The 16,467-nt window shown below is 43.3% G+C and overlaps 2 protein-coding genes across 2 annotated transcripts in view; one reads left to right on the top strand and one right to left on the bottom strand.

The window, feature by feature from the left end:
* Positions 1–1,266: 1,266 nt before the first annotated feature.
* Positions 1,267–15,654, bottom strand: MRPL37 (mitochondrial ribosomal protein L37). The gene is made up of 7 exons (XM_060231862.1): positions 15,116–15,654; positions 13,960–14,143; positions 10,492–10,607; positions 4,905–5,090; positions 4,545–4,696; positions 2,179–2,382; positions 1,267–1,473 (listed from the first exon to the last, which is right to left on the bottom strand). Exons 1-7 carry the CDS (start codon positions 15,579–15,581, stop codon positions 1,396–1,398), a joined length of 1,386 nt encoding a protein of 461 aa, XP_060087845.1. The 5' UTR covers positions 15,582–15,654; the 3' UTR covers positions 1,267–1,395.
* Positions 15,643–16,467, top strand: part of LOC132566646 (NADH-cytochrome b5 reductase-like) — a 59,231-nt gene continuing 58,406 nt past the window's right edge. Inside the window, exon 1 of the mRNA XM_060231863.1 lies at positions 15,643–15,902. Coding sequence (XP_060087846.1) covers positions 15,717–15,902 — 186 coding nt within the window. The 5' untranslated portion in view covers positions 15,643–15,716. The remainder of the gene's footprint in view (positions 15,903–16,467) is intronic.

Raw genomic sequence — 16,467 nt, 5'->3', positions numbered from 1 at the left:
ATGGCAGGTCCCTGGGGCCCAGTCTTAGAATTGTCACCATAGTATAGAAACTGTAGGAGGAGAGAGTATTTGTCTGTGCTCAAAACAGAGGGAAACAAGAGGCTGGCAAGGCATGTTGAGAATACAGATTGTTCCTGGTGGTTTTGTTGATGCATTCTCTTTTCATTCCTGGAAGACACAAACAGCTCAGCCAGGTCTCCCTGTATAGCTACAGGACTTGTGTCGCTATTGTTTGTTGGCTTTCTAGCTGTGGCTGTTGGGATGGTGAGTGCTATCAATGTGCAAGCTCAGTCCCTCAAGCCATTTCTGTGTGTCAAAATCAACCCACTCCTTTGGCATGCCTTTTTCTGTGATACACTAAAGCACCTTCTTGTTAATTCTGACTAGGGCTACTTGCTAATCTATTTATTAAAACATTTATATCCTGCCTTTCCTCATGGTTCATGGCATCCTACAACAGTAGTTAAAAACATTTTCCGTTAGCAATCCCCAAAAGTCCCCCAGCTCCCTTTTAAAAAGATGTCTGGCAAGCAAGCAGATCTTGCAGCACCTCTTCAAGTACCCCGTTCCATAGAGTACAGCTACAATGGAAAAGGCCCAGACTCTGAGTGATACCAGAAGGCCCAACCTAAGTGGCAGGAAAGCCAGCAAATGGCTACCTGGCCACCTTAGTTGGTGCACAGGCACGTATGTATCCTTCCTCTCAAGATATCTATATAAAATACACATCCTCATCTTTAGGTGTCAGTAAAACCTATACTCCATCCTTCAGCAGTCCACAATTTTGTCTGTCATGTATTTCAAATAATTTGTCCCTTTGAGTTTTAAGATAACAGTTTTTGGAAGTTTGTTCTTCCTCTTGCTTAACCAACACCACTATGTACAGTCAATTCCTGTTCTGTTCCAAATATCCCAAAACAGAAGGTCGGTGCCTCTGCTGCCAAATGAAGCTGCCTTGAGGCCAAGCAGTGTAACTGAAGAGCATTTATAAATACTATTCCTCAATAACTATCCACTCCCCAGCTAGACTTAGTACTTCAGATGGTGTGGTAAGAAAAGGAACAGTTACAGTTACCTGCTTATAGCTGTAATCCTTTCCACACCCACTATGAAGTAAACTCCAGTACACACAGCACTAGGATTTCAATGGGCTTACAGTCCTTTTCCAAACAAGAACAAATCACAAGTCCCTCTCATAAGCAAAAGTAGCTCATGTAACACATACGTTCAGTGTTGTACCTCTAATGTATATCATTTACATGCTCATTTTTTTTTTTAAAAAAAACTTTATTCACAAAAATAAAATACCCTCTAGCCATTAATACAATATAAGCCCAACATCACGAAAGGAAAACATAACTGATGCAGGTTAATTCAAAGACTTTTTGAGAAGCCTCACACAACACCATGCAAGTAGAATGCCAGGAACTTCTTGAATGTAGCTGGCTGATAGCCATGTACTCCAGCAGGAATCTGTAAAAAGAACATCTGGATCTTCAATGTCTGGCATACAGCTGAACAAAGAGCACAGATATGGTAACAGTAGATTTTAAAACTTTCCATTGATGGGGCTTGTGATGTGAATGAAATCTCAGATTGGTGCAAAAAAGTTGGCAATTTAAAATAGTAAGTGCTCTACTGACTTATTAAGAAATGGTACAGTACAAGGACACCTGTCTCATATCTGTTCTTCTACCACACCTTGCAGTAAGAGCAAAGAATATGGGCATGTGTTGCAAGCAGTGTTTCCTCTAAGCTGACACTTTTTTAGCCTCCACATACATTTTGTCTTAGCTCAGGAATATGGCCCCACAGCAAACAAATTTATGCAGTAGCTCACAACTTTAATACCAGTGGCTCACAAGGTAGAATTTTTGCTCACAAGACTCCACAGATTAGAGGGAGTATTGGTTACAAGCACTCAGGTGAGGTATCTTTTGTTCACTTCAGTATTACAGCCAAAGTTATATGAGCAAATCTGAGCCCTGGCTGTGAAGTATTGGAATCTGATCTGGTGACTTTTGAAGGATCTTTCTTCTACATAAGAATGAAGCTGCCCTCTAAAAATTCAGACTTGCCCTTAAAGGGTCCCAGAGATCACATCTTTTGACCTACTGATAACCTGCTTCAGTTCTACTTGCCCTAACTAGGGCAAGAAATAATTTTGTATTAGCATACCATGACAACCTTCTTCCTGATTTCTGGGCAACGCCTGGCATCTTCATACAGAAGTTGGTCTGCATCAATCCAGGCCAAGTTTTTAACACCATGGCTGGGATCTAAATCAGTTGTGTTTAACTGGAACACCATGAACTGGAAACTCTGGCCATCTGTGCCAACACTTTGAACAACAATGGGTTTCTCCAAGACTTTGGGTTCATCCTGAGAGCAGGCAAGGGAAGGAAGCAATAAAAAGGAAGGAAGTTTAAACCAGTTAGTTCCCCCAGGTCTGAGATCAAGAGGCAGATCACCACTTTGTAAGCAGGATAAAACAGTTATAGAATCACAGAGCTGGAAAGGCTCATACAATCTAGTCCAACCCCTTGCTCAATGCAAGATCAGCATAGTAAAAGGGGGGAGGGGTCCAGGTTTAGTGAATTTATATAATCAAGCTGGAGAACTCCATGGGCAAGATGGTACACAGATACTGGCAGTTATTGGCCTGCCACTTGCTTGCAGTCAGCCCAAGACAAAGTGCTGGTCATTGCTTTGTGAGTGTAATTCTGATTTGATCTCAACAAAAGTACACACAGTTGAGAGCTCTGCCGGGAGCCGGCATCCTTCGTGAGAGTTTCAGGGGACATAAAGGACCTACCTGTACCAGTGGAATTGACAGACTACAAACTCTTAAGTCTTGAGTTCAAATTCTACTTGAATCAACTGCAATGAGTTACTTAATTGAGAAAATTTGAGTCCAGTGGCACCTTTACATTCTAGGTATAAGTTTTCATGTGCATGCACGCTTCATCACAAAAGCTTATACCAGAATTAAACTTAATTGGTCTTAAACATGCAACTGGACTCAAACTTTGTTCTATGGCTTCAGACTAACACAGCTGCCCACCTGGATCTATTGGAAAAGAAATTGAAAGGAATAGTTTGTCCAGATGATGATGAGCTAGGATTCAACCCCAGTATAAAGAACGACCCTAAACTTCAAGCCAACCTCATAACGATCAGCCAAATTAGCCTCTTTTGCATGAATATGCTTTCTGCTAACAAAAACACTGTTATAAAAACCAAGTCTAATATACAAAAATTCATGTATATTACTGAATTCTTGTGTTACAAAATATATTCTCAGTGTATAACAAATACAGCAATCACAAAATTAAGTAGTAAAGTTCTTAAAACAACCCTCATTGGCTGAGTCCAGACCGACAGTTTGAGGCAACAGCCCCCAGACGAATTAAAAAATCAAGTTCAGATGTGAACATCTGGATACCGTTCTGCTCCCATATTCAGCCCATCTTACAGAGTCACTGATGAGTCCGAAAAAGCTACTACTTCCAAAGTGGTAACAAATCACCATGGTGCTTCCCTGCCACCTTTCTCGATCGTCTGAACAGCCAGGGAATGTCTGGGAAGCATAGCTCAAGTGCATGACAGTCTGACTGCTCCTGCAGAGAGTGTGCGGTCCCCGTCCCTGTCCCAGAAGTAGCCACATGAAGTCTGACCGCCCCAAAGTGCTTTCCTCTCTGCCAGCTTACTTCGAGACAGGAAGCTGCTGCCCCAAGCTGCTGGTCTGGACCCAGCCTTATAGTCTCTTTTTGCTGCCCTCTTTAACTCTGTTCATTTTGCTTTCTGACATCTTTAGCACACAATCCAGAACTCAAAAGAAGCATTTCTTTAAACCTCCTGAAATGCCAAGAAGTTACACAGTACTACCTTAAGCAAGTGAAATAGGTTAAAAGTTTATGTTAACATCTCCCTGCTGGACTGTAAGAGATTATCAGGATATACCTACTCAAGTACGAATGAGTGCCTGTGGGTGCAGAGCTTTCCTGACCTTCCAGCTCAGTGAGGAAGAGGACGAGGAGAAGGACAAGACTGGATTTATACCCCACCCTTCACTCAAGAGCCTCTGAGAAGCTTACCATCTCCTTCCCTTCCTCACACCCTGTGAGGAGGGTGGTGATGAGAGAGCTCTTTCGAGAACTGCTCGAGAGAACAGCTCTGCTGAGAACTTGTGGCTGTCTCACATTCACACCAGCAGCTGCATGTGGAGGAGTGGTGAATCAAACCCAGTTCTCCCAGATTAGAGTTCGCACTCCTAATCAGTACACCAAACTGGCTCTGTGTATAGCCTGCACAACAGAGGAGGGTAGTGCAGGCTCAACAGAAGCTGTGTAACTCATGCACCATGACAGTGCTTTTTCCAGGTCATGTTTCTTATCCCTTTCTTTCATTCTGTGCTATGTTTCTATGAGCCCACAGAAGCACAGAAAAATAAACAGCAGAAACTTCAACCAACAGAACAAACAACAGATTCTGAAGTAGCAACACAGGTTAAGTTATTTCATAAGCATCTTATTGCTACTTACCCCATAAAGTACCCTGGCCTTAGCAAGAGCATTCCCAAAAGCAAACATCAACATTTTAGCCCGGAGTTGTTCCGGTCTCATTCTACGGTATTTGTCACCATGAGCAAAATATATAGTGTGAGGATGAGGATATGGATAACCCGCTTGGAAACCTATGGTACAAATAATCAGGTTAAAGTTTAGTGCTATTTTGTATCTCATCCCTAAAGATCACCAGGGCTTTTCTGAACTACATTATAAAAGATCAATGCTTAAGGCTGTGCATTCATTTACCACTCTAGACCCCAGCATCCTTTTCAGATGTCAGCTAGTACAACTCCCGCTCAAAATAAAATAAATTTTATCAAACACAAAACTTACCTGTATCATTTCTTGTTTCATATATATTAACTTCTTGAAGGTCTATTGTAGGTGCAATAGGATATAACATTTCTAAAATGTCATTTTCAGTGGCTAATATCTCATCCTTAGATGCTACAGATTCTAAAGGATTCATAGCATTCAAAAGCTTCCCATTGACACCACGAACCTGGAGGAGGACAGATTCTGAAAAAGGAGAATATCAGGCCACACATAAATAAATTAGGGACCATTTTAATTAAAACTATACCATAGCTCTTACTGGGTCTGTGAAACACCATGTTCAGGAGGGTGTTCTTGGATCAAATACCAGGACAATCTCCTTTGGCAGGAAATCAGCTGCTGGCATTCTTCCAAGCAGGTTCTCTCTCTTCCCTGTGTTGAAGAAAGATGTCACTATTTTCCACACATATTGCTTGGCAGAATGTACTAAAGGACCTCTGATTAAGGCGTTGCTTGGGTCACCCCTATATTCTTGGTCCTAGGATTACAATAACAAATTTGGGGCATCAATATAAATTCCTGGAAACCCATTAGCATGTCCTTGGGTTGAAGTGGTGGATAGCCTAGGACAAATGACTGCAAACCTTCACCTGTGTCCCAGTAAGTCTTTAAGCAACTAGCTTCAGAACTGAATAGAGATGGAATCACTGGCACTATTAGGTTTTCCTTTATAAACCACCATTTTTTTTTTTAGCTTCCATTTTGTTGGCCTCAATTTCTTTGACCAGACAATATTATCCCAAACTTATTCTTGCATGTCCTATCTTGAACTATTTACAGAATAAGAAAAGTTAATAGAATAGGTAGGAGTAGGATGCCCACTTTAATCAAATTATTACCATCGTAGCACAATAGTTAGCTTGAAACATGTACAGCAAGCTTAGACTTAAGACTATTTGTGCAACAGAAATCCAGAGAGAAGACTGAACTGACTCAGTTACATTATTCTGAAGGCTCTTGGATTGTACAAATAATTTCATTTAATCAAGCTCTCTATTTTTTGCCCGATTCCTTTTTAACAAAAGAAAGCCCAGTGATATCCAACTTTAATTTCATGAAGTTTTTCACTTGACAGCTCACATCCCAATAATTAAAATATGCATCCAACACATCTCCTCCCTGCCTTTTGCTCCCTCTTATCCAGTTTGGTGTAGTGGTTAAGTGAGCGAACTCTGGGAGGACCAGGTTTGATTCCCAACTCCTCCACTTACAGCTGCTGGAATAACCTTGGGTCAGCCATAGCACTCACAGCAGTTGCCCTTTAAAGGGAAGCTTCTGTGAGAGCTCTCTCAGCCCCACCTACCTCACAAGGTGTCTGTTGGCGGGGGGGAAGGTAAGGGAGATCATGATCACTCTGAGATTCAAAGTGAAGGGCGGATATAAATCCAATATATCTTCTTATAAAGAATTTTCTTCTTATAGGGAATTTTATCTTCTTATAGGGAATTTTCCCCACATCAGGAACACCTCCACCGCACCACCAGCTAATTGAAGGGCCATCCACTGACTTCATGTGAACACCCTGCCTCTCTATAGGCCCAGGAAAATCAAAATGCTTTGCTCCCATCTCTGCTCCTTTATCAGAGCAGCCCTGATGCTTCCAAAATTTGCTCAGTAATCAGCCCTTGAGATGTTCCTTTTCTACTGCGTGTCCTGAATCTTAAGCTCTTGTGCTGCATTGTTTTCTTCATGTGGCCTCTTCCACATGCTTCTCCATGGATTTCTGCTTGGATCTCTTCCCTCTGGATCTTACTGAAACTCTTGATCATGTCCCTGGCAAGCTCACATCAGGTAATCCTAACCCTCTTAGTTTGCATAGGTCTGAAAGCTACCCAGACTGCTTTGCCTTCTTGCCATACAAACCTCTCCATTCTACCTGCTACCAGTGTTCCCTCTAAGCTGAGTTAGTGTGAGCTAGCTCACAATTTTTTAGCCTCTGGCTCACACATCTTTGTCTTAGTTCAGGAAAAGTGGCCCAGAGCAAACTTAATTTATGCAGTACCTCTCAACTTTAATGCCAGTAGCTCATGAAGTAGAATTTTTGCTCACAAGACTCCACAGGTTAGAGGAAGCATTGCCTGCTACCTCCTTTCTGTCACTCTTAAGTTGACATGTTGCACAGTAAGTGTGTGGCCACTTCAAAATATTTACTTTATTGCAGGCATTCTACTATTTGCTGCTACTTATGTAGATCAAGTTGGCCACATAATAAATGTGAAAGGTGGCGGAAGACAGTTTTCTTATGCTTTGATTCCTCATAATGAATTTACATCTAGATAAGCAAAGGGCAATCATCATCACAGTCAAGTATGGATGTCTTTCCAATCAAAGAAAGGGACACAGGCATGATATATAACGATCCCAAGAGATCTCCCATCTAGTCACTGATCAGCTTAGCTTCAACTGGATCACATGCCCTCAAACTATACTGCATACTCAGATTAAGTTATAGGTGCAAGCAAATACTTTCAAATGTTCAAAGTTTTTTTTTTAAAAAAATAACACATTTACCAATATAGACCATAAGAAAGCATGCCACTGAGACCCCTATTGTAGATAATGGGGAACAAAACATTTATGCAGAAGGTAAGATTTTGTTTTTTCCCAGGACAAAACAGAACAGGGTAACTGCACCTTTCAAATTTAGGCTGCACTTTGGTATTTTACTTCTCACCCACAGGAACATCATCAGAATCAAGCAGCATTCAACATACTCTTTTTAGTAGGATCCATGGCAACCCTGTAGGGTTTTCACAGAAGATGTTCAGAGAGTTTGCCACTGGCTGCTTCTGCCAGCAGCCCTGGGTTTCCTTCCCATCCAAATACTAGCTAGGGCCAACCCTGCTTAGCTTTTTGAAATCTGATGAGATTGGGCTAGCCTGGGCTCTCAAGGTCAGTTTCAATATTCCCCAACCTGGTGGAATCAGCTCCCTATGGAGACACAGGCCCTACCAAATCTGCCACCTTTCCATAGGGCCTGTAAGATGGAGCTGTTCCGCCAGGAGTTTGGTTGAGGCAGGCAGGTTCCTTTTCTTTCCCTATTGCCTATACCATTGGCTATCCGCCCCCCAGTGAGTCATCACCTTAACCATTATATCCGGGACACTGATTATACCTCAACTTGCACGATGAGCTCGCCCGCCTCTGTTATACTGCACTGTGTTGTTTTAATGGTATTTTATTGATTTTATTGTATTCTGCTGGTTTTATTGGATGTAATCTGCCTGAGCCCCCTTGGGAAAGGTCAGAAGATAAATCTACCAAAAATGAATGAATGAATGAATAATAACAACAACATTTTATTTATATCCCACCCTCCCCGCCGAAGCAGGCTCAGGGCGGCTAACGACATAATGAGTTATACAACAAATTTTAAAATCAACATTCAACTTAAAAAAATTCCAATTTAAAATTAACATTTCTGGTGCCATTCTATTAGATGCAAGTATGTATGATGGCGGAATCACTTAAGACGAGTCCATCAGTCATTCAATCAGGTAAAGGCCATCCTAAAGAGGAAGGTCTTGCAGGCCCTGCGGAACTGTTCAAGGCTCCGCAGGGCTCGTACTTCTTCCTGGAGCTGCAATGGAGAAGGCCCATGTGCGAGTAGTCTTTAATTTTGCCTGCTTCGGCCCGGGGATAGTCAGTTGGTTCTTCCCCATTGACCTCAATGCTCTCTGGAGTTCATATGGGGAGAGACGGTCCTTCAGGTAGGCAGGTCCTCGACCATATAGGGCTTTAAAGGTAATAACCAGCACTTTGTAGCGAACCCGGTATACAACTGGCAGCCAGTGCAGTCCGCGTAGCCCCGGCTGTATGTGCTCCCATCTTGGGAGCCCTAATAACAGCCTAGCCGCCGCGTTCTGCACTAGCTGCAGCTTCTGGGTTCGGCACAGAGGCAGCCCCATGTACAGGGCATTACAGTAATCCAACCTTGAGGTGACCGTTGCATGGATCACTGTTGCTAGGTCCCGACGCTCTAGGAAGGGGGCCAACTGCCTTGCCCGCTTCAGATTAAAAAACGCCGACTTGGCAGTGGCTGCTATCTGGGCCTCCATTGATAGTGAAGGCTCCAGTAGAACTCCCAAGCTCCTGACCCGGTGCACTGCTTTCAGCGGCGCACCATCAAATACCGGAAGAGGAATTTCTCCTCCCAGAGAGCCGCGACCCAAGCAAAGGACCTCTGTCTTCATCGGGTTCAGTTTCAACCCACTCAGCCTAAGCCAACCTGCCACAGCCTGCAATGCCAGGTCCAGATTCTCAGGGACGCAGTCAGGCCAGCCGTCCATTAGCAGATAGAGCTGGGTGTCATCTGCATATTGATGGCACCCAAGCCCATACCTCCAGGCAATCTGCGCAAGGGGGCGCATGTAGATGTTAAATAACATCGGGGAGAGAACTGCTCCCTGTGGCACCCCACAATCTAGTGTGTGCCGCTGGGACAGCTCACCCCCAATTACCACCCTTTGTCCCCGTCCATTGAGGAAGGAGGAAAGCCACTGCAAGGCCGACCCCCTAACGCCTATGTCGGCAAGGCGGCGGGTCAGTAACTGATGGTCGACCGTATCGAACGCAGCCGACAGATCTAACAACATCAGCACTGCCACGCCACCTCAATCCAGATGCCGCTGGAGGACATCTACCAAGGCGACCAGCACTGTCTCCACCCCATGGCCCAGGACGATATCCATAATATTTCAATGAGGTATACTGCTGATGAATATAGTAATGATTTGCTAAATATGTAAATAGATTCTAAGCATGCAATTTGTGTTGTTCGTGCCAATAAAGATAATCCTACCAATGTTACAGTTGTGGAATAACCAGGATCAATAGTTAAGAATAGCTTTTCAGGAGAAAAGTGATCTTTATACCTGCTTTAGTCTGTGGGATTTCCTTTATCTTTTTGTCTATCAATTTTCTGGAGTCTCCAGAGAATAGAGCCCTTAGAACACAAAGGACCTTAACAACTTAATTGTTTAGTCTTTATTCTAGGGCAACAATCCCACTAAAGCAATTCTATAGGTATCAAGAGACCTACACAACTTGAAAAATGGACACACCTCACACACACTCACTTCACATTCCCACTCAGGGCCCTTTAAGAGTAAATAAAAAACCACTAATTTTATTAGAGGTAAAATCACCATGGTATACCCAACTTCATCAGAACTTCTCCCCCCCACAACTCCTCTCTTTTACCCCAACTTATCTGCCTTGTTGGTACAGAGTAATCAGATGGCGAGATGATGCAGATGGAGAGAAAATACCGCTTACTGAGAATTGTAGTGTAGTATCAGGCAATCTGGGAACTACACTTTTTCGAAAGCACAGACAAGGGGAGAAAGAAAGAGAGGAGAAACAGAACAAGAGGCAGCAAGCTTTTTCCTCCTCCTCTTAGTTGTATCATGCCACCACCTAACTGATCCGCACTGACAGGGAAGATAAGCTGAGGAGGATTTATCATCCAATCTAGAGATCTCAGGACCAGAGACCAACTTTACTTAAAACCTGGCATGAGTGGCTGATTCCCATATTCATATCAAATTTGCTTGAACCATTAACATGTGAAACTTTAACTCACCTCTTTCCCATGTAGCTGCCACTCTATAGTCTTGAGCCAACATTCGTTTGGCCAGCAAGGGATGTTTGACAGCCATAGACCTGCACAAGTGAAGCAAGTCTTCCAGAAGTACAGGGCTTTAAAAGCAAATGTTGGGCCTCAGATTAGAGTTACATATATATAAGAGAGCACTATAATAAAATTATAATATATAATACACATATAATTTAAGTTTACATCCAAAAAGTACCAGGTATGAATTATGAACTGTGTCCATCAGCTGTAGGATACAAGCAAGACAGTGCTAAGAAAGTGCTGGAAAGCTCACATAGTACAGCAGCTAAGATCACAAACTTCCAAGGTAGTTCTAAGCAAGCCTTCCTCAGCCCCACTCCCTCCCCATCCCACCAATCTGGGGCTATGTCCTACTTTACAGATATCATAGAATCAGAGTTGTAAGAGACCTCCAGTGTCATTTAGTCCAATCCCCTGCACAATGCAGGAAATTCACAAATACCTCCCCCCTCACACACACCCAGTGATCAGTGTTCCCTCTAAGCTGAGCTGTTGTGAGCTAGCTCAGTTTTTTAGTCGCAGCACACATGTTTTTGTCTTAGCTCAGGAAGGATTGCCCCAGAGCAAACAAATTTATGCTGTAGCCAAAATTGCTCGCTCCCAACTAGAGACAAGCATGCAACACAAAAATGGTGGTTTGTTTCATTTTGTTGTTCATTGGTTTGCCCCATTTGGTGGTTCAGTTCATTTTACACTTTTCCTTTTCTGAACAAGTTGTAGTTCATTGATTCATTTGGTTTGGGAGCATCAACATGCCACAACGTGCCTGATGTGATGATGTCACCCAGAAGACAGAGTGGTTCCCCCATTCCCAGCAACATGCCCAGAGCAATAACATCACTTCCGGGTTACACCATCACTCTGGGCATGTCATGGCATACGATTCCCCACCGCTCACGACACAAGCAAACTGCCCCAAAAACATGCCACTTTGTTTTTCAAGTCGTGCATATCATGAGTATCTGAACCAATTCAGAACAAACCATATATCGGCTATTTTAGGCACGAATCAGAATTCGTGCTTCGATTCATGCCCATACCTACTCCCAACTTTAATGCCAGTAGCTCACAAAGTAGAATTTTTGTTCACAAGACTCCACAGTTTAGAGGAGCATCATCACTGACCCCCGCTCCATGCCTTCCCTCCCATGATCTGCCTAAATTCACAGAATCGGCATTGCTGAAAGACTGCCATCTAGCCTCTGTTTTAAAACCTCCAAGGAGAGCTGGCCACCTCCCAAGGAAGTCTGTTCCACTGAGGAACTGCTCTGTAAGGAAGTTCTTCCCAATGTTTAGCCAAAAACTTTTAATTTCATCCCATTGGTTCTGATCTGAGCGTCTGGAGCAACAGAAAACAACACCTACCATACTCTATATGATACCCCTTCAAGTATTTGGTGATCATATCACCTCTCAGTCGTCTCCTCTTCAGGCTAAACATAACCAGCTCCTTCGACCTTTTCTCAGAAGACTCCAGACCCCTCACCATCTATATTGCCCTTCTCTGGACATGTTCCAGCTTGTCTATATCCTTCTTAAATTGTGGTGCTCAAAACTGAACAAAATACTCTAAGTGAGGTCTAACCAGAACAGAGTAATGCACTACCAAAGCAGGTAGTGTGTAAGGATTTCGGCAGGGGGGGGGGGGGGGTTGAGCAGGAAAACACAAGAATGCAGTGTCAGCTAGCTTTGCATCAGGGGGTGTGGCCTAATATGCAAATGATTCCAGCTGGGCTTTTTCTACAGAAAAACCTGTGCAAAACTATGGTGGAATCAGGGGGTGTGGTCTAATATGCAAATGAGTTCCTGCTGGTAGTATGAGTTAATCACATTTTATACAAAAATTATATTTTTATTTACTTCATTTATAGTCTCAAGATATCACATCATTTTTAAAATGCAATAAAACAGTATGAAGCATACAATGAACACTGCAATAAAAATTACCTATTTTTCATCACTAAAATGACCACCATTACCTTTATAATGATGTCCTCTTGAACTATTCTGTTCTATTGCAACCCCATATTCCCAATTGCAAATGTACTAAAAACTGATTTCTACATTTTTTTCACTCTGATTTACCAAACTTGTCTGTAAGCCAGCCCACTACTTCTCACTTAAAGGAAGCTATAAACTAAATTCCCAGCCTCCCATCTCAATACAAACATGGTAGCCAGTGCTCCAAAGCAGCTAGGTGTAAGTCAGTCATCCAGTAAAGTGTTTCAAAATATCCAATAGATAAGACACACTTTTCTTTTAAGTTAAAACTGAAGGCATAACTATCAGTTCAGAAACTCCAGTTGGTGCAGAACATTGCACTCTGGTATAATGAAGCACCAGACAGAGCATCCATATTACTCCCATTCTGCAGGCACTCCACTGGCTGCCCATCAGTTACCAGGCTCAATTTAGGGTACTGGCTGTAACATACAAAGCCCTTCATGGCTTCAAACCCTCCTATTTGTGAGATCACCTCTCTCCCTCCACTCCACCATGATAGCTTTGCTCATCTAAGCTGACAACCTGCACAACTGCCTTCTCCATTGTGGGTCCCACCTTGTGGAATGGCCTGCCTAAGGAGGTCAGGAAGGCTCCCACTCTCCTAGATTTCTGCAAAGTATGCAAAACTGAATTATTCAAGAGAGCTTTTCTATGCAGGCAACAGAGTTGTACTCCACTAAATTATTTACAAAGATACTTTGCTAAATTTTTAGGGACTGTCATCTATACTACTGTGTTTAGCATGATGAAACTAAGATCCTACTGTGTAATTTTTGTATCATTTACTATGTCATGTTATGACATGTTTTACTTCAGTTGTTTTTAGATCACAATCTTACTGTATTGTTTACTGAATACCCCATCCTATTGATTGTATTGATTCTCTGTGTAATCCGCCTTGAGTCCAAGTGAGAAAGGTGGACTATGAATGACGTAATTATAAATAATCCATAACCCAAAAACTCATTTTAAACGTGGTGCGAATTCTTACCTCCCACATACACACACACAAGATTTTGTACGTATCATTTGTTTTGACCTGTTTAAAGGGTGCAAGCAAAAAAGGCACAGGGACTCAGAGACAACAGCATCCACTGGCAAATAACTGCAGATACAGAGCAGGATTATGTAATATTCCAGCCATAAAAAGATGAAGCACAACTGCTTGCTCCTAAGGAGTATGATCAGAAGGAAGGCAGAGCAGTAAACCATACAGAGGAAAAGCAGGAAGCCTCTTTGGACTCAAAGGAGGCGTTATTTCTTGCCATATACTGGAGTGTTTCAGCATATAGTCCAGAAAAATTCCCTGCTCATCTGTTGTAAAATACAACTTCCTTCGAGAAGATTTAAAAAGTCTGTCCCAACAGCAAAACTGAAACAATGAAAGAAGGAAACAAGTCAGAAACTTACCAATAAGCTTCTTCCATGATCTCCTCCTCACTGCTAAACCAAAAGCGTGCATGATAGATTGCATTTTGGACTATTTCGTCCTGATTCTCCAGTTGATTAGCTGTATCAGTCATTATGCTAAGTATTTGTTGAGGTAGACCATCTATTACCTTTGTCTTTGTTAGCCATGCTGCTTGCTTTACTCCTTGAAATCAAAGGAATATTTCACTGATAAACATTTTCCATACTGCATTTTATACCATCATTTGTTGCACAGCAATGTTCTATAATTTACGATATATACTCTATTTTTAAGAGAATGGAGAAATTGGTTTTAGAAAGGTAAACAAGCTTCTTATCTTAAGAGTCATAAAAGTAATAGAAAAACAGGACTGCCCATCTTTTTCATGGAACAACTGAAGTTTCCATCTTAGTCAATTGACTTGCACAATCTGGACAAGTATGGATATAACTGATGCCACATGGTCATTTTGTATAGAAGTGTCTTAGGCATCCACACAATAGCAAACACAAATTGGAACAAGTTTGAATTCTTCCTTCTCCAGACTATGACCATTGTCATAAGAATTACTATTTTCTATGCATTAAAAACTCAACAAAAATTTAGCCTGCTGAAAAGTTTTGCCAAGACCTGATATATATCTGATCATATTAACTTAATATCATTTCACAGGTGTCAATTCAACCCGAAGAAGGATCCTTTTGGTGGTATGATTACAACAGGTCGGTGTGGTATTGTAGTCAAGCAAGTCAGACCCACTGTGCAATCTTGACTCGCTGGTGTGTTCCCCGAGTCCACAGATTTCAGTGCCACCTGGGACTGCACTGTTAAGGGTGCCTGAGACCAGGATGCAAATCCCCACTTAACCACGAAGCTTTCATTGTGACCCTGAGTCAGTCATTCACGCACTCTCGTTCAGCCTGGCCTACCTCACAGGGTTGTTGTAAGGATCAAATGGAGAAGGGGAGAATCACGTACACCGCCTTGGATTCCCTGGAGGAATGGCGAGATTAAAATGCAATAGACAGATGATCACCAGACCCTTTTGAAACACACATACACACGCACACTTGTTAAGAACTGTGGCAAAGTTTGGGCTGAGTCAGATCAGCCCCGCCCACCCGCTGACTCCAGCTCCCCCACGGCCGCCGGTACCTTCCAGCAGGCGCGTCAGCTGCTGGCAGACGTAACAAGGCCGCTCCTTGTAGCTCGGCAGGCCGTCCAGGCAGGGTCCGTCGTGCCGGCGACTGTGCCATCCTCGCTCCCATTTCTCATGCCGAGGTTTGGCAAGCCAGGGCACGCGGTACATCTTCCCTTCATACGTCACCACGTCGAGCTCGGGCACTTGCTCCCGCACGGGCGGCACGTTCTGTAAGTACCAGGGTAACTTCGCGCCGGGCGGCGGCCCACGAACCGTCCAGGGCGTGCGAGGCAGCGGGCCAGTGGGACGTCTGGGGCCGTAGTACATCTTGGTGCGGCGTTGCCCACAGGGGACCCAGCACGCCACCCGCCTGGCAGACCTTCGCAAAGACAGCATCACGGTTTTCCCTCCTCGCCGGCGCTTAGCAGCAATCTTACCTCCCTCTAAGGGCAGCGGCCATTTTTTCTTCGCGAAAGGCATGCCGGATAGGGAGGCGGAGTTGTACTTGTGTATACAATTGAGGGGGGATTGTTGGTGACGCCTCTCTGCTCGCTCGTGCAAATTAGGAGTCGTGTGCAAATTATTTAGGCCTTCCCTGGCACGTTGAGGTCGCTGATGAAAGGGGAATCTTGGTGGGAGCAGCTTGGCCCTTCTGGCCTGCTGCGTGGAAGAGTGTTTTCAAAGGAAACATGGAGAGGAAACTGGAGGGGAACTCTTAAACCAGGGACGTTATTCTGCTGCCCCAATCTTTTTGGAAGATTCGCCACAAGTCATCTTCCAAAGTATGATCCCCAGTTCGAGGTCCGCTTGAATCACATCATTGGTAGTCGACAAGAACTTAGCTCGGCGACGAGTAGCTTGTTGAAGCTGGACTTTCAGCTACTATGTATGCAATGCATAGCACAACGGCAGCCAGTGCTGCGCGATTATTTTGTGCCGACACTGCATGCATAGTGGCTGGAGACAGTTTGAATGAGATGCTAGGTGCATGCAGTGTTGTCCAGGGAAGTGTTTTGTTAATGAATTCTACCTCAAGTAGAGCATGCTGTATAGCAGCCCTGAAGTCCTTTGCTGTCTTGTCCACAATTGCTATGACATTCATCCACATCATAAAGAATGTGGCCAAAATAAGTGTAAATTGGGGAAAAGAGGCTTAGAGACCAAACTTGTTCATGAGAGTAGAACAGTTCTTACGAAAAATCTGCATTGCTCTGAAATTCCTGCAGAACAGAGCATGCTCAGTCTCTGTCATTGTAGCCACTGTCAAAGTGTAAATGAAATCTTTTGGCTGTGGCAGCAGTAACTTAATCTGGCTGAATATTATATACAAAAGGAGGGGGATGTTTCAGGGTGTGATAAGGTAGCA

This window comes from Heteronotia binoei, chromosome 2 (assembly GCF_032191835.1).
Source record: "Heteronotia binoei isolate CCM8104 ecotype False Entrance Well chromosome 2, APGP_CSIRO_Hbin_v1, whole genome shotgun sequence".
NCBI classification, from domain to species: Eukaryota; Metazoa; Chordata; class Lepidosauria; order Squamata; family Gekkonidae; genus Heteronotia; species Heteronotia binoei.
The sequence above is the reverse complement of the archived record's forward strand: the minus strand, read 5'-3'. Positions and strand labels throughout refer to the sequence as shown.

Excerpts from the sequence above, each read along its gene's own strand:
- MRPL37 (XM_060231862.1), bottom strand. The coding sequence starts at position 15,581 with ATGCCTTTCGCGAAGAAAAAATGGCCGCTGCCCTTAGAGGGAGGTAAG. Across the intron at positions 4,697-4,904 it reads TGAAACAAGAAATGATACAG|GTTTCCAAGCGGGTTATCCA; the intron begins GTAAGTTTTGTG and ends TTTGTACCATAG. Across the intron at positions 1,474-2,178 it reads TCAGGAAGAAGGTTGTCATG|ATTCCTGCTGGAGTACATGG; the intron begins GTATGCTAATAC and ends TTCTTTTTACAG.